Here is a 23,173-nt window from a genome sequence, read left to right on the forward strand (position 1 = left end):
ATCATGTCTCCCCACAGTCTTTTTTCTAAACTAAAAAGCCCCAGGTGTTGTAGCCTTGCCTCATAAGAAATTTTGCCTCATTTTATAAGCTCAGCATGTTTCTTACTGTACATATAAAGGAGAACTGCCAACTCTTCTAAAAACTGCACTGTCAGTCAGCAATATCCCCATTTTTAGACTTTGCTTCAGTTTGGTCTCCCTCATTCAGTTCACTACTGATGTCAGGTATCTGTTCAGAGCTCCCAATAATTCACCTGGTTCTGACATAAGGAGAAACAGAGTTGCGTGCTGTCAGCATATTAATGGCACCTTACCTGAAGTCTCCATATAATTTCTCTCCTCAGTTTGATGCAAATGATAAAAACTTCAAGCAACAAGAATGACCTTATGGCATTCTGCAAGTCAAACTCCAAGGTGCAGAGCAATAATCCCTCCACCGCTCCAGCACAATATTCTTCTGACAAGAACAGAACCACTGCAAAGCAGTCCTCTCAATCTCCAGTCTAGCAATAAGGATATCATGGCCAATGGTACTGAAAGTAGCTAAGTTCAGGATATCATCAGAGTCTGTCTCCTGGCAAAGTCATCTACCAGGGTGAAGAAGATGTTATTTGTCCAAAACTGAGACTGAAGCCAGATTGATAAGGATCTAGGCAATCTGTTTCATTCAGAAACATCAGATCCCAGAGAGGTCAGAGGGGCTTACTTCACAGAAAGGTGTTTATAATGAAGGTGCCTTTAATGTGGGCACACACAAACATCTTCAAATAATGAAGGCTTGAACAGAAGAGATTTTATGGGAAAAGAAGAATGCTTCAAATAGGGGATGCTAAAATGCAAGGATGTGGAAAAGGAGAATTGACTGTATCTCCCAGCAGTGTCAGCTACAGTCGGGACAGGATACAGAAAGTTACCAACTTGACTATAGTTTCTGTGACAGGAACACACTAAGTAAGCTCTGGCTTATAATGGAGACAACACAAGGATTTTTATCCTTATGTTACATTAGAAGCAGACTTAGAGAGTTATTAGAAGTTCAATTCATCTTAATTTGAGAAATCTATTTAACCTATTATTTTAAACTTCCTATTATTAACCCCCATGTCTAAAGTTAACAAGAAATTATGGGAGATGTACTATTTATTATTTATTTATTACATTTATAAACCACCCCATCCAAAGGCTCTGGGCAGTGTACAAGTTTAAAAAGACACACAAACACACACCATTTAAGACACAGTGCTCAAAACAATATAAACACAATTTAAAAACAATTCAAACCCATTTAAAACCAATTAAAATACTTATTTTTAAAAAAAAAAACCTTGGAAAGCCAGGCCAAATAAGTTTTTAGGGCTCTCTTAACAGCTGATAGCGAGCCTAAACTGTGGATATCTGCCGGGAGTGCGTTCCGTAGGCCAGGAGCAGCTACAGAAAAGGCCCGGTTCCAAGTCGTCACCAGATGTACTGGTAGTAACTGGAGACGGACCTCTCCAGATGATCTCAACATGAGATGGGGATCATACAGAAGAAGGTACTCTCTAAGGTAGCCGGACCTAAGCCGTTCAGGGCTTTAAAAGGTAATAACCAGCACTTCGTATTTCGACCGGAAACATATCAGCAGCCAGTGCAACTGTTTTAAAACAGGCATAATATGTACATTTTAAACCATTCTTACAATGCAAGAGAAGAAACTTACCTTCAACTGCACTGGCTGTGTTACATTCTTCAAATTCAATAAGCCCTTTAAAAACATGAACACTATTATTACAAAGTTACTTGTTTTAATTTATGCAAGGACATCATCAGTTAATATTAGGGCTGACACATTTAATCAAATTAAATACCTATCAAAAAGGTGGCTTGGATTAAAAAATTATAGGTACTTAAGAAAACCGTGATAGCAGGTGTCATCTTAGAAGACATAGTCTTCCCTCGCAGAAAGGAATGCTCACTCCACAAAGGTCCACATTTTGTAAGTGCTTATATTTTGTAAGCGCTTCTGATTTTAGGAAGTAGAGAAAATAATCCAAGTTTAGTGTTCAAATTTTACTTTAGTGTTAATTGTTTTCAAGAAATCCCAAAATTTCAAATACATGCGAGCAGTGATGGTAAAAGGACTGAGCTACTACTTGATTGAATCACAGAGACAAGCAGCTACACATGCAAGTGCTAGTCAGTGTTTCTGCTAATGCATATTTGCATAAATATCAGTTTTATATTCTTACATTCTTGTGAGCTCAGTTGTTTGTGCCCTCAAGAACCCACGTGTTAAAAATATTGTCATGGGGTGTGTGTGTGTGTGTGATGCTTAACTTGCAGCAGGGGGAGGCCTCCAGCAGGGGTGGGGGGTCCTCCAAAGGCCTTTAAGTTCAGGCTCCAGAATTACCTAGGTGCACCACTGCGTGTCCCACTTTGGTAATTGGTTCAACTGTCAAATTGTTCTTACTATTAAGGAATGTATCCTAATGTTCATCTGAGATTCACCCCCTGTAACTTAAGCCCATTCGGACTAGTTTTGATCTCTGGGAAAGCAGAGAACAAGCCTTTGCCCTCCTCTATGTCACAATCTTTTGACTATTTGAAGGGTGTTATGCCCTCATGGCGCAGCGGAGAAATGACTTGAACAGCAAGCCAGAGGTTGCCAGTTCAAATCCCCACTGGTATGAACACCTATATCAGGCAGCAGCGATACAGGAAGATGCTGAAAGGCATCATCTCATACTGCGTGGGAGATGGCTATGGTAAACCCCTCCTGTATTCTACCAAAGAAAAACCAAAGGGCTCTGTGGTCACCAGGAGTTGAAATTGACCCGATGGCACACTTTACTTTATGTCCTCTCTCAGTCTTCTCTTTTCCAGGCTAAATATATCCAGTTCCTTCTATCCTTCTTCACAGGGCTTGTTTTCCAGACCCCTAACGATCTTTGTTGCCTTCCAATGAATCTCTTCCACCTTTGTTGCCCTCCAATGAATCTCTTCCCAGTTTCACTACATGCCTCCTAGAGTATGGTATCCTTCCAGAACCGGACACAGTACTCCAGATGAGGCCTGACAAGTATGGAACTAGTACTCAGTTTTATTTTCAGCCTTCACATTTTTCTCTTGTTGGGGAATTAGCTAAGTGATCCCTCAACCAGGATGAATAAAGCAGTTTTTATAATGCAGTCATCTCACAGCGTTACCTACCACCTAATTAATCTGTGAAGTGGCACTAATAGACTTGAAAACAGTTAAGTTATTTAACCAGTTAGAGAATGGTGTCATGACCAGTCAAGTAATGTGTACTCTGCAGAAGTAGGTGGGCCAAACTTGACAGGGACAGCAGTTATATCCTCAAAGCTTTGAAATATTTTTTTAATCAAACCAGCAATATATATTGGATTTTAATTGGGAGAGGAAAAATGTATGTTATTCTAGCCCGCTTGTACGTAAAGAGCACACAGATACACTTAACACATATCAGCATCTTTAAGCTGAAAACTGAACATTAGAATAATTTATAAATATGCTGGCTAGAGCACAAAGACACAATAACCAATCTGTAATGCAAAAAATTGATTTTACATATTGACAAACATTACATGCAAGCTTTCACTTAAAAAACAACACTACATGCAGTATAGTTACAAATATGATAGCAGACAGTATGTTTAGTTTTGGATGAAAACAAAAGGGTTTCCCCCCTCTGGCATTAACTCATGCATGAAAGGAAGACATTTCTTCTTCCTCCAAAACTGCATAAGCCTCACATACTGCTTCAAAATGGCAAAGCTTTGCGTGTCTGGCTCAGTGCCAGTTGACAGCTCAGCTGGATATCAATGCACATTCTGACCCCCCTTGCAGCGTGTCACTTCTGAATTGTTTCCGCAGTAGAAAGTTTATTCAACCTCTCTCTCAAATGCAGTGGACCGACCATCATTCTGCTATTTAATCATAGCAGGACAGGTTATTTTTTTGACAGCACTAAAGCCAGAGAGCAATTCCTAATGAACAGCTTGATACAAGTGGAATTTCGACTGTTTTAGCCTCAATTAATTCTGCTGTCAAAACAAATGATTGCTCTTAGTGCTTAGATGTTAAGCTGGATCACAAAGGTCAATTTTGTGTGTACAAACACACAAGCAATCTTTTCCTTGCTAACATCTGATGCCATTTCATGTTTAGCATCCATAAAACTTTTCAAATCTAAAAAACAGAAATACATAATTAAATGGTCAGTTGAAGAATACTATTAACAATAGCATTTACACTGGTGAATACATGGAAAAATAAACAATCCTCCAGATAACTGTTGCTATATTTAGACATGCAAGGTCAAGTTGCATCATCATATGCTCCACATGACTATATAAAGTTACAAAACCTGTTTACCTGAAAGTCTACCACGTGAAGATGAATGAAATACATATCTAGAAATGTTAACTATGATTGCCTTAATCATACAACATATTAGAGAATCCAGTCAGTGCAGTTAGTTGAGACTTTCCCCTTTGCCATAAATGATAGGACTGTACTACTAATGATATAGAGCAAAAAATATGACAAATGCACAAAACCTTTTGCTCCAATGTAAACTTTCAAGCTCAAAAATGATATAAAATAGGACAAGGGATTTTTACAAATTAAAACAAGGTGACTGATAAAAGCCAGAATAAAGAGAGTAATTGATCTAAAGCAAAATAGTGCCATCTAGTTAGAGTGCTTCATGGACATCACAGTAATCCATCTATGCAGCTAATTCATGGGAAGACTAGAAAGTATATGGGAAAATAAAACCAATGACAAAAAATGAAAACAGTGCAGGTTAAAAAAATCTGTGTTTTACATAGAAAGGTCAGTGACACATGTTGTGGGACTTTAATCTGTTGAGAAAAATTAGAGTTGTGCTTCAGTAACAATCCTAAAGAAAATTTATTAGATAGATTGGCTTCCCTTTTATCATAGCTGATTATTTCTTCATATATTACTATGATGTCATATTTAACAATTATGGCCTCAATCCAGCTAGTTATGACAAGGTCCCATTGAAACCAAACAATTCTGTAATGATCAACTTAAGTCCACATGCTTATAAGAACTGGATTCAATTTTAGCTGGACTGGGGATAAGAGGAGAGACAGTAGCTCAACAGTAGAGCATCTACTTTGCATGCAGATGGTCCTGAGTTCAATCCCTGGCTGGGAAAGACTGCTGACTAAAACTCTGGAGAGTCTTTGTCAATTAGTACATAGACAATATTGATCAAAATGGACCAATGACCTGACTCTGGATAAGGTAGTTTCATGTGTTCATATGACCAGACTAATGTTCCCATGAAGCTGTGCTCTATTGTCTACAACAGGGGTACAAAACTCAAATGCTCTAGTGGGTCAGGTCAAATCATTACTACTTGTGTGGGGCCAGAGGACAATTTTCAGCACTTTAATTATTGCATTAAGATTAACAACATTAATCAAAACCATTATTAGCTACTTGTGGATCTTTTCCTGTCAGAGGACTCACAACTTTAACCAAGGATAGAAAATAGACCAGAAAATAGGCCCTGTTTCTGCTGAATTATTGGGACACCTGAAGTGTGTGCCAGCCCCAAACAAATATCAAGTCCTCTCCTCTCTCTAACTCACTGTTTTTCGGGCTGCGATCCTAGGCATTTTTCTTAAGAGTAAGCCTGTGTACACCATGGGATATATTTCCCAGGTAAACATGCATAGAAGAGAGAAGAGAGGATGGCCCCTCTCAGAAAAGAGGGGACTGACTGAAAGAGTGACCCTCCTTTTTAGGATGCACTCTGCTTGTGCCCAGCGGATGTTGCCGCTGTTACAAGCAGCAGCAACTGGCTCCTTTGCTTGTCATCCATTGCTGCCATATGCAACTCATCTTGTTTCAAATGGCCAACTACATTGAACTGCTGTTGCTTGTCACTGGGACAAACCAAGAGCTCTTCATCCTGTTGCTGCAGGATATTCCCATCTGAGAGCACGAAAACAAACAAACAAAAAACAAACAAACAAACCAACAAGCCAATGGGCCAGATCCGGCCCCTGGGCCTTATGTTGTGCAGGCCTGGTCTACAAGCAGTGAATGATTACCAACACATTTGATCTTGGCATTTCAACATAGTGTCAAGAACTCAAGACTACGAACTTTTAGGATGATTTTCAACACAGTGAAGGATGATTTCATATAAAGCCAATCTTAAAGACTAAGTTTCTGCTGTGCTTTTATTTTAAAAGCTATGTGTTTATTAAGGTCTGACTCTTCTTGTTAATTTTCACAAGATGTGTGTGTTCTAAAAGATACATATCTAAGTATTCTTCCGTACTTCCTAGCTCTCCAGGGAACTCCTATAGCGACAGTATTTCCCATTACAGCCCAGGTCTTTGACAGCAGTTTTGGCAACAGTTCTTTAATCACTGCTACAATTCTATTTCACTTAGGTTTTCTGTCACCTGGTGATCAACTGCTAACCATGGCTGTCCCTCATCTAATACTGCAGCACTTCAAAAGGCTTATATATCATTAGGAAATTTGTATCCAAAATCATTACATACACATGGTCAGTCCCTCACTGAGGGCACTGGGTAACATGCCCATTTATTCACCCTCCTCTTCCTAGTAAAAAAAGTAAGGCTGAGAGAGAGAAAGAATACACCTTTCCTTAACCCTAAACTTGCAAACTTAAATACACATAATGTTGCTGTGCACATACAAGAGTGTTTACCACTCCCTATCTGTGAAAACATTAGTAGGCATTTGCGCATGTATACTGAAGGTTAACTGTAAGTAAGGGCAGACTATGTAGAGAAATAAAGTCTAATGTAACTAACTGGATCTGAACTAGTGCAGCCCTAGTGCTCCACCTTTTTAAATAGGAAACATGAAGACAGAGGACATGTGTGGGGGGAGGATTAGCTTCTCAGCTCCACCCTTTAACTGTGGAATTTCCACAGTGGAGATGGAATGGAACTTTCAAGATGAAAGGAGAACTGCTTCTGTTTTCAGTTTCTGAGACCATTCTTCACCCCAACCAGTGTTCTAATTTTTTTCATCTGTGGGTGGAATGAGTTTTGTTCTAGGCGGCAGTATCAAGACAGTGCATACGGACATGCATTCAGAGTGGGGCCATCCTGATTCAACCTGAGTGGGATCTAAAATTAACTGAGTGGACATCAAAAATTTTGTGATAATGAAGACATTGAAGTGGTGGATAACTTCTGCCTCTTAGAATCGACCATCAACGGTAAAGGATCCAGCAATCAAGAAATACGCCACAGACTAGCACTTGATAGGGTTGCAATGGAGGCCTTGGAAAGGATATTTAGATGATGTGATGTATCTATACCTACAAAGATTAGAATCATTCGGACAATGGTTTTCCCCGTGACACTCTATGGATGCGAAAGCTGGACTTTGAAGAAGCAAGATAGAAAACGCATTGACGCTTTTGAACATTGGTGCTGAAGAAGACTTTTGAGGATACCATGGACAGCCAGGAAAACAAACAAATGGATCCTGGAACAAATCAATCCAGAATTTTCACTCGAGGTACAAATGGCCAGGCTCAAACTATCATGCTTCAGACACATTATGCGAAACCCAGCTCCCTTGAGAAGTCTGTAATGCTGGGGAAAGTTGAAGGAAAGAGAAGAGGAGGACGACCACCAGCAAGGTGGATGGACTCGATTATGACCACAATGAATGCACCACCGAGAGACCTTAAAGGCCAAGCTGAAGACACATCATCCTGGAGAGAATCTATCTATGTGGTAGCTAAGAGTGGTCGCTAAGAGATTGGCTATTGTTAACCGCCCAGAGACGAAAGTTTGGTGCGGTGTACAGATTAGATTGATTAAATAAATAAATAAATAAAAGTTGACATCTATGTGTCGGCACATAATCAATCAGATAATTATTATACCCAGCATTGGAGATTCTTTTACAAGTCTAGTGGAGAAGAGATACATGGATCTTCAATTATCTAGATTTCTGCAAGTTCAGCTACAACAAGGTTCTCTGCCACCTTCTGGGTTGCTGCAGTAATACAATGAGTTCTTCTTGGAAGTCTTCTTTGAGTACTGAATTACTATGGACATATATATCCCACATCCCCATTATTAAAAATAATGCCGAAGGCAGCTTATAATTATAATAAAAACCCAATAAAAAAGTACTATTAAACTATAAGCGATAAAAACAGCAGACATCCACAATAAAAACTGTAGGTAATAAAAAACAACAAGTAAAGCAGCAGTATTAAAATAAGATTAAAAACCTGTCAAAAAAAAATGTTTTGACAGCACAGAAGAAGGGCAACAGAGAGGAAGAGTGACTATCATCCCTGGAAGGGAATTCCAGTCTCTGGCCACAAAGAGTAGCACTGTATGTTAAAGAAGGGATAGAATTCAACAAGCTAGAAACCACAGAATCATTATGGTGACAATACGAGGACTGAAAAGAAATGTGTTGTAGAACCACTGGGGAACAGTAACCATAATGTGATCCAATTCAACTTACAGGTGAAACTCGGAAAATTAGAATATCGTGCAAAAGTCCATTAATTTCAGTAATGCAAATTAAAAGGTGAAACTGATATATGAGACAGACGCATTACATGCAAAGCGAGATAAGTCAAGCCTTAGTTTGTTATAATTGTGATGATCATGGCGTACAGCTCATGAAAACCCCAAATCCACAATCTCAGAAAATTAGAATATTACATGGAACCAATAAGACAAGGATTGAAGAATAGAACAATATCGGACCTCTGAAAAGTATACAGTGTACTGTGCTTGACTGGCCAGCAAACTCGCCTGACCTGACCCCATAGAGAATCTATGGGGCATTGCCAAGAGAAGGATGAGAGACATGAGACCAAACAATGCAGAATTGCTGAAGGCCGCTAATGAAGCATCCTGGTCTTCCATAATACCTCATCAGTGCCACAGGCTGATAGCATCCATGCCACGCCGCATTGAGGCAGTAATTGTTGCAAAAGGGGCCCAAACCAAGTACTGAATACATATGCATGCTTATACTTTTCAGAGGTCTGATATTGTTCTATTCTTCAATCCTTGTCTTCTTGGTTCCATGTAATATTCTAATTTTCTGAGATTGTGGATTTGGGGTTTTCATGAGCTGTACGCCACGATCATCACAATTATAACAAATTAAGGCTTGACTTATCTCGCTTTGCATGTAATGCGTCTGTCTCATATATCAGTTTCACCTTTTAATTTGCATTACTGAAATTAATGGACTTTTGCACGATATTCTAATTTTCCGAGTTTCACCTGTATATGCAAGTGGAGCACTGCAAAGAATGATCTTCTTCTAAGGTAGGAGCTGAGTGGGTGTATTTAATCCCTGAATAAAAAGGGAGGCTGGCAAATTCTATGGTATATCCTTTTATAATGCTCAACACCCATGCATCTGATGTTATGAGATGTCAAGCATGGGAGAAGAGTGTGAGTTGAATGGGAGAAGAGAAGATTACTTGAGGGTTAAGATATCAAAGATTCTGTTTCTATTGACCCTGAACCTTTGCTGTTATCTTTGCTTTTGTCCATAAGTTTTTTTTTAAGTTATATCTGAAAGACTTCTTATCTCTCCTGTCTGAGTGTTTGTATTGGAAGTTTTGCCTACTATGTTTTGAACCTTTGTGAGTAGGATTGTTGTGAGGGGGTGGAAGTGAAAGTCTTCGCTATATAGTGGGACTTTTCATTTCCCCCCATGGTCTCAGATTGTGTGCTGAATAGATCCTATCCCTCAAATGGCAAGTTTTCTATCTTATCCTTCATGTCAGTTTGAAGGGAAGTCAACCAGAGCCATGCATGCCTCCTTTGGGACACTGCACTTGAGATGGCATGAGACTAAGTCTCTGTCAGGTGTCTGGCTGTACTTAGGTGCTGCCTTGTGATGTTAGCAGATATCTTGAAGGTTGTCTTGAATTTCTCATGAAAGTCTTGTTTAACAACCTTAAGGTTGTTTAAATATGTTCCAAACAAATTTAAGGTTGTCCTTAAACATGTTCCAAACAGAGTAGTGATACTTATCCCTGTGGGCCACATAGCTGGCTATTTTGATCGACAAGCATGACTTGTTCCCTTAAGCTAAGCAGGATCTGCCCTGGTTGCATACGAAAGGGAGACTAGAAGTGTGAGCACTGTAAGATATTCCCCTTACAGGATGGAGCCAGTCTGGGAAGAGCATCTAGGCTCCAAGTTCCTTCCCTGGCTTCTCCAAGATAGGGCTGAGAGAGATTCCTGCCTGCAACCTTGGAGAAGCTGTTGCCAGTCTGTGTAGGCAATACTGAGCGAGATGGACCTATGGTCTGACTCAGTATATGGCAGCTTCCTATGTTCCTGTATGTACCTCTGTAAGTTTCAGGCACATGCTTATTTCACAAAGGAGGAAAGAAAGAAATGGGGTCTCACAGCGGTTTGTACTGGAACCAGTATCGTTTAACTTATTCATAAATGATCTAGAGGTAAGCAGCCAAATGGTCAAATTTGCAGATGACACTAAGCTATTTAGGGTAGTGAAATCCAAAAGAGATTGTAAGGAGTTCCATCATAAAGTGAGTGGGTGACAAAATGGCAACCGAGGTTCAATGTTAGCAAGTATAAAGTGATGCATATTGGGACAAAAAACACCACCACACAACTTCACATATACGCTGATGGAGTCAGATCAGGAGAGAGATCTTGGGGTCATGGAGGACAGCTTGTTGAAAGTGTCGACTCAGTGCGCAGCAGCTGTGAAAAAGGTCAATTCCATGCTTGGAATCATTAGGAAGGGGATTGAAAATAAAAATGCTAATATTATAATACCCTTATGCAAATCTATGGTGAGGCCACATTTGGAGTGCTAGTATGTACAATTCTGGTCACCATATCATGACACTGTAGAACTGGAAAAGGTGCAGAAGAGGGCAAACAAGATGATCAGGGGACTGTGGCACCTTCCTTATTGTTGGAAGTGAAGGACTTTGCGCTGTCTCTTGTCTCAATGACATAGGAGGACAGACTAGTGAGTCAGAGGGCTAGAGGGTCAAGACACTGGTCATCCCTTCTCTACTGCTCTGACACTATCCCTTTGGAATGAAGACTGCTACTCTCAGGGACACTTCCTTCCTTCCTGCTTTGCACTTCCTCTTCCCTTCTCTTCCTGTTCCTACCTTGCAACATGCAAGCTCCTCTCCCTGCACCATATGTGCAGAAATGCAGAATCCATCTGCATCCAGCTAGCTAGCTAGATTAGAGATCTGAACTCCTCACTTTCCTATCTAGAATGGAATTCTCTAATAAATACCATTTATATTAATTTGAAACTATGAACTGGCTCCAAGTTACTTTACTCTCAGCATACACACATGCCTAACTAAATTCCGCTGTGTTGTGCCTCTGTGCACCCTGCTATAATGAAAAGGGGTTTCTCTAACCAGAGAGATTTCCCAACACTTATGAGGCAAGTTACAGTATCTGAGGCTTTTTAGTTTGGAAGGGAGGTGTTTATGGGGAGACATGATCAAGGTATATAAAATTATGCATGGAGTAAAGAATGGACAGAAATTTTTCTCCCTCTCTAACCAAACTAGAACCTGGGGTCATCCTATGAAACTGAAGGTCAGGAAATTTAGGACCAACAAAAGTATTTTTTCACACAGTGCATAGTTAATCCATGGAATTCTCTGCCATGGGATGTGGTGCTGACCACTAGCTTGGATGGCTTTTAAATGATGACAAATTCATAGAGGACAGGCCTATCAATGGCTACTAGTCTGGTGGCTATAGGTCATCTCCAGTCTCAGAGGCAAGATGCCTCTAAATACCATTTGCAGGGGAGCAACAACAAGAGAGATTGCATGCCCTCACCTCTTCCCTGTGGGCTTCTCAGAGGCATCTGCTGGGCCATTGTGTGAAACATGATGCTGGACTATATAGGTCTTGGGCCTGATCTTGAAGGGCTGCTCTTATGTTCTTAGAAGGTTCTCTTTCATGTCCCAGCCAAATGCTCCTCAGATATTGGTTGGATACAGAGAAGGTGCTCTCCAACAGATCTTAACACATGGGCAAGTTCATATGAGGGAAAGCAGTACTTCAGGTATCCCATGCTTTTTAGTGATTTAAAGGTCAAGTCCAGCCCTTCAAACCTGGCTTCAAAATAAACCAGCAACATTATTGGTGCGGGAATTAGAATAAAAGGGTTTATACCTGAGTGTTGTAAAGTGTTGTTTTTAAAACTGGTTTTAAATGGTTTTAATCGTTTTTGAATTTTTATATTGTTTTTAGCATTGTGTTTGAATTGTGTGTTATATGTCTTTTTTAAAAGTTGTATACCACTCAGAGGCTCTGGATGGGGTGGTTTATAAATGTAATAAATAATATGTTGTGTTTTGATCATTGGTGATATATTACATCAAAACACACCTTGTAACCACTGTGCCATGCTTGTGGACATTGGCTAAATAATAGCAAGGGTGATTTTTTAAACCTCTTTTCACACTCTCCCCTCAGTTCCTTAACTGTAAAAGGAGAATAAGACACATCTCAGTGCTGTTGTGAGGTTGAGCAGGAAGGTAGCAAGCAATATTTGTTAACATGCGGAGACTTAATTTTCTCCTTGCTGTTCTCCATCAGTAAAACTAGGTGCAATTATGGAAGGAAGTGCCACACTGGTGCTTTAAACCTCACCACTTAGAGAGAGGCACCAAACTCCATGTGAATGACAGATAGCTACCCAGAGGCAAACAGATATTCTCAGAATGTTCAGGGGTTTGTACTGATCTGCAGTGCCAACCTAAGGATGGCACATGGAGTCACCATCTACAATAAGGCCACTAAATTGGTGCCTCTGCCACATTTCATGACACACAAAAGTAATCTTGCTCAGTCAGGGATGGAAAGCAGAAATGTGGCCTGAATGTTAGAAGGGTTCAGAATCTTTCAAATACTGCATTTTAATGTCTTATATATGATTCATGGTTTGTTATGCTCCAGACACCTTTCTATAGCAACGTTTCATGTTCCTCCAAGCGCCTTCCCTAACTCCAGTTATATATCTACATTTTCATTATTGCAGAAATATTAATTGTCTGCAATTCTGCAATGTGGATCAATAATTGTCTTAAAAGCAGCTTAGACGGCATAATGTAGAAGAATAAAACCTTGTCTACTTGAACGTTAAAAAATAAAAAAGAACTATCAGTAGCAAAGAATGAGGACAGAACAGCTATATTGAGCCAAAATGTTTTCCTTTCTGGATTTACACTGCTCATGTGAGCTGTCAAATAGTATCTTACTGTACTTTCATCTTCCAAAATAAAGAAAATCAATATCTATTTTTAAAAAACAGAACTACTGGTGCAGAAAGTTCCATTGCCAGCTCCTCTATAAAATACAGAAAACCACATCAGGTAGATAGGCAAGAATGTATCCCCACTGTGTATTATGGGCATACCTGTGTTCAAGCAAAAAATGAAAGTTGTGTTTAAAGCAGGGAGGGGCAAAGAGCACTGAAGTACCACTCAATATTCAGAACCCTTATTCCACCAGCCCTTCAATTCTAAAAGTCTATTTGAGTCTACTGTGTATGGTAAAACAATGAAACAGACTCCCATCATTTTTAGACACACATGTCTAAAGTTTCCTTGGTCATCTTCAAGTAAAATCAGTGAAACTCTTTCAGCCAGTCTTCACACATGTCATTCCCTGCTGGTTTGACTGCTGGTGTTGAGGAAAGAGGAAGCAGCATTCCTGAGAGGCAGTTCTGTATTCAGTTTTATTGTTTTTTAGCATTGTTTATTGATCGTTGTATTGAGTATATTTGTTACTCCTATTTCTGCTGGCCAATGGCCGTAATAAAATTGATGATGATGATGATGAGAGGCAGTTGCTTGCTGGTCTTGAAGAGAGAGGAAGCGACAAGCTTGTACTTCTCTCCTAAAGAAGTTATCAAGCAAGAACACAGCAAGGAAATAAAAATAAATAAATAAATCACCAAGAAAACAAGAGGGGAAGGAGAAGCCAAGTCTACTAGGGCTGGAAATCTCCTAGGGTTTGATTTCTGGCTGGCTGGAAGTGTTTGTGTCTTTGACAGAGCAGAAGCCTGAGTTGGGGATTCATTCCAGCTGACCTGGAGAAGTTCAGGGAGGCAGAGAGGTGTATGGATGAGACCCTCAGGGATGCAGTAGAGGCATCCCACTCCCACGCTGATGGTGCTTCTGCTGTCATGGAAAATGAGGACATCAGTCTGAGGAAGAGGGAAGCACTCCCTTAGCAGGGACCCCTTCCTTAGGTGATACGCCCAAATCCTCTCATACAGAGGATACTCCTCCAGGGGGTTGGGGCCTCTTAGTAGCGGGAGATTCAATCATTAGGGGCATAGAGAGATGGGTCAGTTACCCACGTGTAGACCGCACGGTTACTTGCGTGCCTGGTGCGAAGGTTGCAGATGTCGCGCTGCGTATAGGTAGGCTGTTAGGCAGTGTTGGGGAGGAGTCAGCTGTCGTGGTGCACATTGGCAACAACGATATTGGGAAATGCAGTCGGGAGGTCCTGGAAGCCAAATTTAGGCTGCTAGGTAGCATACTGAAGTCCAAGACCCCCAGGGTAGAGTTCCCTGAAGTGTTACCTGTTCCACACACAGGGACAGCAAGACAGGCGGAGCTGAGGGGTCTCAATGCATGGATGAGATGGTGGTGCCGGGAGGAGGGGTTTAGATTCGTTAGGCACTGAAATACATTTTGGGGAAAGTGAAGCCTATACAAAAGGGATGGGCTCTACTTGAACCAGTAGAACCAGACTGCTGGTGCTTAAAATCAAGGTCACAGAGCAGCTTTTGAAATAACACCTGGGGGATTGCTGGCAGGAACTGGGTAGTATCTGCTTTGGCCAGTAAAATCCTCTAAGGTGTGAGAGTGAACATGTTTCGGATAAACCAGAAGGGGACAGAGCAGAGCCAGGAGTTGAGCAGAAGGAAACACAGGGCAGCTTGCCAAATAGGCCAAATGATGGTAAGTTGGATCGCACACGCCAACACCAGGTGAGGGTCCCGGCGTATAGGTTTCTATATATCAGTGTCCTGCTAACTTGGCAAAGAGGCACCTTTTAATGTGGTCATTCTCTTTATTTAGCAGGGGGAGAGTAACTGGCCCTATGCACCCCAGCACAGTACCTCCAGTAACTGTTGCTGTTGTCTATCTTATGTTTCTCTTTAGATTGTGAGCCCTTGGGGGACAGGGCTCCATCTTATTTATGTATTATTTCTCTGTGTAAACTGCCCTGAGACATTTTTGGAAGGGCGGTATAGAAATTGAATTATTATTATTATTGATGATGATGATGATGATGATGATGCCAGAAGCATCTGAGCCAAGATGGGTGAACTGGAGTACTTGGTTACAAATGAAAACATAGATATAGTGGGTGTAACAGAAACCTGGTGGAATGGTGAGAACCAGTGGGACCCGATTATTCCTGGATATAAACGCTATAGAAGGGACAGTGAGGAAAGGAGTGGCACTGTATATCAAAGAAGGGATAGATTCCAACAAGCTAGACAACCTAGGTGGACTGGAATCCTCCACAGAATCATTATGAGGACTGAAAGGAAGTGTGTTACCAGGGACGTGCTATCGCCCTCTGGATCAAAGCGCTGAGAGTGACCTGGAGTTGGAGAAACAGATAAGAGAAGCGTCAAAGAGAGACAGGGCGGTAATAATGGGCGACTTCAACTACCCACACATAGACTGGGTAAATTCATATTCAGGTAATGACAGAGAGGTCAAATTTCTAGACATGCTAAATGACTGTGCCTTAGAACAGTTAGTCACGGAACCAACCAGAGAGATGGTGACTGGATTTAATCATGAGTGGTGCCCAAGACCTGGTGTGAGATGTCAGAGTTGCAGAACCATTGGGTAGCAATGACCATAGTGTGATCTAATTCAGTATACAGTATATGCAAGTGGAGAATTGTCAAGCAAGTCCAACATAGATGTGTTGGGCTTCAGAAGAGGAAACTTCTTGAAAATGAAGGGACTGGTAAGAAAGAAGTTGAAAAGAAGGTCAGGAGGGTCAAATCATTCCAGAAAGCATGGAACTTATTTAAAACCACAGTTCTAGAAGCACAGTTGGAATGTATACCAAGAAGGGAGGAAAGGTACCACCAAGTTCAGGAGGATGCCAGTGTGACTAACAAGTAGAGTCAGGGGAGAAGACTTCCTTCAAAAAATGGAAGTCCTGCCCAAATGAAGAGAACAGGAAGGAATATCAACTCTGGCAAAAGTAATGCAAGGAGACAATAAGGGATGCAAAGAGAGTGTTTGAGAAGCATATAGCTAGAAGTGTCAAAGGGAATAACAAAAACTTCTTTTAAAAGGAAAAAGATGAGGTGTGGGTGTTGGTAACTCATGGACAGATAATGCAATTTCAGCCTATGTGGCTTTGTTTTATGTAATCTGCTTTTGTCTTTATTATATTATCATCATCATCATCATCATCATCATCATCATCATCATCTATTTATCTAGAGTAAATGCCTGACATAGCACTGACCTTGTTTTTTGCCTAGAACATGCTAATGGAAAGCCTGGATACCTAATTTTAAAGATCCACTTCCTTTCAGATAAATTTGATCATGAAGATTTTTTAAAATACAATATGCACAAGAGGATGAAACAGAACAGAAGAAAACCTAATAAGCAAAAGGGTTTTATGCCTATGATTAGACAGATCCAGAATGCTATTTTTCAGCACTGAAGAACCAAATGTACAGTGAAATGAATCTTCATATTCAATATTATCAGATAACAAACTATGTTCAGTCTTACACTTTTAAATGACAAGTACACTGGGAGATACAACATCAAGCAAATTAAACTATATGTATTCATTTCAATTATTTTGAATTTCTTACCAGGTCTTTCTTTGCCTGTGCTCTTTGACTCAGCAAATTTTTGTATCAAACTTTCAACTGTTGTGTTTGTCATGTTATTTATAAATTCTTCATGGACCTTTAAGAAAAAAATTCATAATTAAACATAAGTGGGCTTCAGCAACTGATGCACCTATGATTTTTTAAGTTACCATATTTCTTATGGTAATTTCTTATTTATCCCCTTATAAATAAAAAGTATCAGAACAATTAAACTAGTTATGTGATTCAAAGATAATTTTTGAATCCCCCTGCCAACAGCACTTGCATTGATTAGCAATCCGCTTTTGAAATTTAGGAGAGTTTCAGAATCAAGTTATGATTAGACAGGGTACAATTCAGCTATTCAAAGTTTAAACAAAACTCTACAGCACAAGACCTTTCAGTGAGTCAAGGCAGATATTTGGATTGCAGACACAGTGAGTGTATTCAGACACCATGTGTAACTACAGTTTTATTTTCATTAAACTGGTTAGTTTGTATGTCTAAATCTTCACCAGTCAAAGAACTATGGTTTATTTCAGACAGTCAAGACATAATCTGAATCCTAGATTGGAATTTGGTTAATTAGTTCTATTGTCTCGTATGACATCTGAACCCAAAATCATGGTTTAATCTTTGTTTTAGTAGCTCTCTCCTTACAGGGCTCTGACGTAGAGAGAGGCAAGCCAAGATCATAGAAGGTTAAAGAAGAGAGGGGCAGGACAAACCACAATATGGTGAAACAAACCAAAATGTGATTGCTTGTGACACTAAGTCCAGGTTTGTTAAACTTTAGCTAAAATAAACTGGTTCTGTGTGATGTTTGACCCCATTCACGAAAGCAAACATGTTATATAGAAAGTGTTGCTACGCAATCCATATAATAATATAGTATATCTGCATATATTATATACAGAATTTAATTTCTAAAAAGAGGAGCTGAGCCTTGTCATTCTGAAAGCAACATCTCAAAAGCCTTCCTCCCAATTTCTCCTGTGAGGGTAACTATTATTATGAAGCAGTGAGGGCAAAACAACCCAGAAGGAAATAAATTCTGCATCAGGGTTTTTCATCTATTTCTACCTCTTGTTCCAGAATTGAGCTCTGGCATTGAAGGCAAATGCTAGACTGAACCACAGTATAAATAAGCCCTACTTATGAATCTGATGAAAAACAAACTAATTATTATTTAAAGGCACTATTTCCAAGTGTTGTTTTTGACAAAAGAATTCCGATTCTGACGGAGAGGATCAAATACAAGAGTGCTTGCAGCAGCAGAAGAGTCAGTTTAAAGGCATCCTAAGACACAGGGAAACAGGAGAACTGTCGCCCCCGACGATTCCCAATACCAGACACCTTAAGACACAGGCCTTTGCTGCTTTGAGGCCATCTCAAACAGAGTTTCCCCTCACTAAGCTTCCCTGAAACAGTCCTCTCCACCATTACAAGGGGAGAGATGGTTCAGTGGGGCTGATGATCGGAGGGGCTGATGAGGAATACATGCAGGTCTGATCTGTAATGGGCCCAAACTTATTTAAGTTAATACTAAGCCTGAATTGAACTGCTCCCACATAACTAAATTTGAATCTGGAACCTTATGAATCAAGTCTGGTGAAGTTCAGCCATCACTAACTTTACTAAGATTATTCCTTACAGAAATTTTCTACTTCTCTAATATGGTGAATATCACTTACTTCTGTTCTTAGCTTAAAGCACATTACTAGAAAATATGGGTAAATTTACTGAATTGCATTATGAAGGCTCCCATAAGATGTTACAATAAGTGACATGTAAATATTGGTTACTGTTTGTAAAAATATGCAATATAGGTACAGAAATATTTGCCAGCTATATAGCTGAAAGAAAACAAATGAGCTTGGGAAGTCCCCCCATCCCACCAACAAAGAAACAAACCATACAGACAAGACAGTTTACTTTGATTCCCTTCCTGGTGCTGCCTCTCACCTGAAATTCTTAGACAAAATATTAACAGAAAGCAACTACCAGTTATTTTCAAATTATATATGAAAACTGAATTATACTCTTTCAGAGTAAATGCATTATTTACATTTTAGCACCTTAACTAGTATCAAAACTAGCATTCTTTGTCTCCCATTGGTTTGAGTTCAGCCTGAATACATTTGTTATTCTAGAAATACATAATTAAGCTACCTTTGCATCTAAACACAGGTACCAGGGGCACAAGCAGCTACTAAACAGCCCTCATACCCATATTTCCCCCCAGCAACTGACAGCAACAAATTAGCTACAGACATTGCTAAGCTGGATGGTCAAATTTCAGGATAATATCTTATTTGACAGTCTGATTAATAAGATATACCACCAAAAACTCACCTCACCAATTTGTAAGTGAACTTCTTTTACTGTTTTTGAAAAACTTGCTACAATCTCTTTCATATGGATGAGATGCATTTCTTCAATATCTTGAAACTTCTGCAACACAAATAAGCATTTAGTTAATGCACTGTGGAAAACAATAGATCCTGAAAACATAATTTTAAGGATTGAAAATAATGGACCACCAATAAGCAGCTTGCTTTCTAGTTTTAGACAAGAGAATAAATTTTTAAAGAGATGTTAAGCTAATGTATTTGCTACAAAATAAAGACTTTACGACAAGTCTTAAATATAAGTCTTAAATTTAGCTGCTAAATAGTCAAAAACGTAACAAGGTAGCCAGTGGCAATAGTAAGGATTCAAATATGCTAACACTTTGGTAGATAAAAATTAGTAAGTAGGAAGTACTAAGGGAATAATTGCAACAGTATACTCTCAAGGCTTACAAAATCCTTCTTGTTTTGCTGTGGTCTCCTGTATTTTATTTTGGCACATCATGCTTTGGTAGAGATGTTACCAAATGAGACCTAGCATTCTAAAAGTGTCATCCTAGAGCAGCCATATCTTTAATAATTGAAAGTACACTTATACACAGTATTGGAGCACTAACCAACTGAAAGACAAGCTCCCTTAGGTTTACCTGTTCTTATAAACAAACAGGTTTATCATTAAAATCTACAAATTTCAAATACCTGTGACATTAAGACACATGGAAATGAATACAACCACAAGGTCTTGACTGGGCAGCTGTGTCCCTATACATGCACATTTGAAAGAGATTGATGAAATGTGGGATACCAGAGTTCAGACATCACTCTTAAAAACTCCTTGAACAAACAAATATAAGGCAGAAGGTCCACAGAATGTTTAACTTTTGCAGTACATAGTTCTCACATCTGCTTTATTTAAATGAACAAATCTTAGAAGAGATGTGTTTTTCCATTTTCAAAGCTTTGAACATAAATTTATCAGGTTCAAAGTTCATATGGACTACATTCTATCAATACCCAGTTCAATCCCATAAGAGCCAATATAAATATTAAACTGATATGTCAAAATCTAAACAAAGAAAAGAGATGCATATTAAGAGTCTTCATAAAGTATGAAGCTAGGTTTCTGTTCTAGTAAACCAAAGTGTGAATACACAAATACAGACAAACACAGAGCTGGCTTTCATTTGCTCTACACTTAAGATGCCAGCACAGCTCTCAGCTGGCCTTAAATGGCAAACATTTTTCAAATGCTTCTCATGTTTATTTTACATTAGCCCCAGAAAAGTATGTCATCACTAACAAGTTTTTAGTTATTGAAGTTGCAGGCATTACTGTCCTGTTTAATTCAAATTGGTCTGTTCCTAAAACTTCTCTCATTTCCCACAGAACCAGACTATCTTAAGATGCTGATTCCATTTGCACATGAGCGGAAGCCATGTGCGTGCCAGCGTAGTGCAAGGGCAGCTGGGGGAGAGTGCCACCAGCACACTATGCTAGCTGGGGCAGGTGTGTGTGTGTGTGCTGTGAATAAGGAAGCGGTGGCGAGCGGTGGAGCAGTAGATATGGACCTGCTCTCCTCTATGTTAACTCTCCTGCTAACTAGGCAAAGAGGCACCTTTTTAATGTGGTGATTCACTTTATTTACCGGGGGAGAGCAACTGGGCCTATCCCACCCCAGGGCAGTACCCCTCAGTGACTGTATCTGGTGTCCATCTTATATTTCTTTTTAGATTGTGAGCCCTTTGGGGACAGGGCGCCATCTTATTTATTTATTTATTATTTAATTATGTAAACCATTTTGAACACTTTTGTTAAAAAGTGGTATATAAATATTTGTTGTTGTTGTTGTTGAAGGGGATGTGTAATCCCTCCATGTTAAAAGGGATGTGCTGCAATTCAGCATCTGAATTGCATTTCATGCACATCCCTATAATTTTAAAAGTTTTTTCTTAAGTGTTACAGTCTATTCTGCCCCTGAAAAACTGCTGGGGATGAAGGAACGCCAGAACAGCATGGGACATGGCACTAAGGGGAATAGGCAAAACTCAGGAACCTCCCCTTGTGCAAGCAGTAGTGTTTTCCGCTTACACAAGTCACCTTTGGATCCAAGCCACAACTCCAATGAGAAGTGAGTGGGTCCTCTGATCTAAATCTCATCTACAAGCTCTACTTCTGTCCAAGAAGTTCAAATTCTGAATCCCAGAAACCCAAGATTTGCAGTCATGTGTGCAAATTAAGAGGTTTTACATTTAGTTTGGCTTGGGGATGTCTGTGAAGTTGTCTTGGCTCGGGATTCTTAGAAAAGTAGTTGCTGCTCAGAACAGCTTCCTGGAATAGTTCTCCATCTCTTCCCCACTCACCTCTTAGCAATAGCAATAGCAATAGCACTTACATTTATATACCGCTCTATAGCCGGAGCTCTCTAAGCGGTTTACAATGATTTTAGCATATTGCCCCCAACATTCTGGGTACTCATTTTACCGACCTCGGAAGGATGGAGGGCTGAGTCAACCTTGAGCCCCTGGTCAGGATCGAACTTGTAACCTTCTGGTTACAGGGTGGCAGTTTTACCACTGCGCCACCAGGGGCTCTTAGTCAGTTCCTCATCCTTTCCTTACTAGTCTTGGTGACAGTCTTGGTGACAGTGGAACCATTGCTACTGCTTGTAACTTCCCAGAGTCATCTGGTTGGCCACTATGGGAAACAGGATGCTGGTCTTCACCTGAATGAGCAGGGGTATTATGTTCAGAACAACAGGGTGCAGGGAAAGCCTCCATTCTCTCCACACAGCACCATTGCTACTGCTTCTCCTGTTGCCACCGCGACCAGTTAGGAAAGAATGGGGGACTGGATCATTTTTCAAGCCACCTCAGACTGGCACAGCAAATGATCAGAGTTTTTTCAATTTTAGGAGGAAGAACACTGATCATTTGCTAGTCCAAGGTGAGCTCAAAAGAATTCGCATATCACAAGTTTGGATAGTGCATTCGCTCTTTTATTCGAGCACTTGACAAACTATAATAAAAAGGAAGAACAAAGACACTATAGATAAATTGCAGTTGGGGTTATAAATCAAAATACAGTGCATGTGTATTTTGTAGATATTTAAAATAAACTCTTTACCTGTGCAGTTTCAGTCATTTTCTGTTCAAAATCAGATTTTGATGCAGCATACTTCTCTACATACTGTTTGTATGTATCGGTAGCTTTTTTAGATTTTACTGCTGCCTAAATAAAGAAGTTACAGAGAAGTAGGATATGGGAAGGCAAACATTAGAGTCAACTGAACTATTTACTCAAGTCTCATCTTGAGTGGTTTAATCCAACAGAGTAAATTACCAGTTCTTACCACATGAGGGCTCATGCAAACACCACACTACATTAAATAATGTGGCAAAGTCACCTTAGTGATTTTGCTATATCCAAAAGACTATGTGTGAACATCGTCTAAGTAATCAAGAAATCAATTACTCAAAAGTAAATGAAAAATGTCATGTCAGATCAATACTGTCAGTGTTCTCTAACACATTTAAGAAATAAAATCAGGGATTCATTACAGGGAAGGGGGGAAGGACATATGAAGATAGTCAGCCTACCACTGTTTGCCATTATAAGAAACTTCATGACACTTTGAAGGTAGGTGTGTGTGTGCGTGTGTTAAAAATCTGGGGAAAGTTATAAATCTCAGCCATATTGTCCAAAATATATCACTATATCCATTCTTAATCAAAAGGCCAATACACATTCAATCAAATGTTTAATCAAAATTCAATAAATTTAAACAAAAGGCCAATATACGTTCTTGAATTTAGGCAACGTTTCACCTCCTTGAACAATGATTTCTGCAGCTGTCTTTCTTACATGAGAGACAAAAAAACCCTGAAATATCCAAAGTGTACCAC

General features: G+C 39.7%; 1 protein-coding gene across 2 annotated transcripts in view; it reads right to left on the reverse strand.

Moving 5' to 3' along the window:
- The window catches only part of FCHO2 (FCH and mu domain containing endocytic adaptor 2), a 140,675-nt gene that overhangs the window by 72,456 nt on the left and 45,046 nt on the right, over positions 1-23,173 (reverse strand). For both annotated transcript variants that reach the window (XM_053297568.1, XM_053297569.1), the window contains exons 6-9: positions 22,395-22,499; positions 19,276-19,374; positions 16,921-17,017; positions 1,700-1,744 (exon numbers count right to left, since the gene is read on the reverse strand). In XM_053297568.1, the coding sequence (XP_053153543.1) occupies positions 1,700-1,744; positions 16,921-17,017; positions 19,276-19,374; positions 22,395-22,499 (346 nt within the window). The remainder of the gene's footprint in view (positions 1-1,699; positions 1,745-16,920; positions 17,018-19,275; positions 19,375-22,394; positions 22,500-23,173) is intronic.

The sequence above is a fragment of the Hemicordylus capensis genome, chromosome 2 (assembly GCF_027244095.1).
Source record: "Hemicordylus capensis ecotype Gifberg chromosome 2, rHemCap1.1.pri, whole genome shotgun sequence".
Taxonomy (NCBI): Eukaryota; Metazoa; Chordata; class Lepidosauria; order Squamata; family Cordylidae; genus Hemicordylus; species Hemicordylus capensis.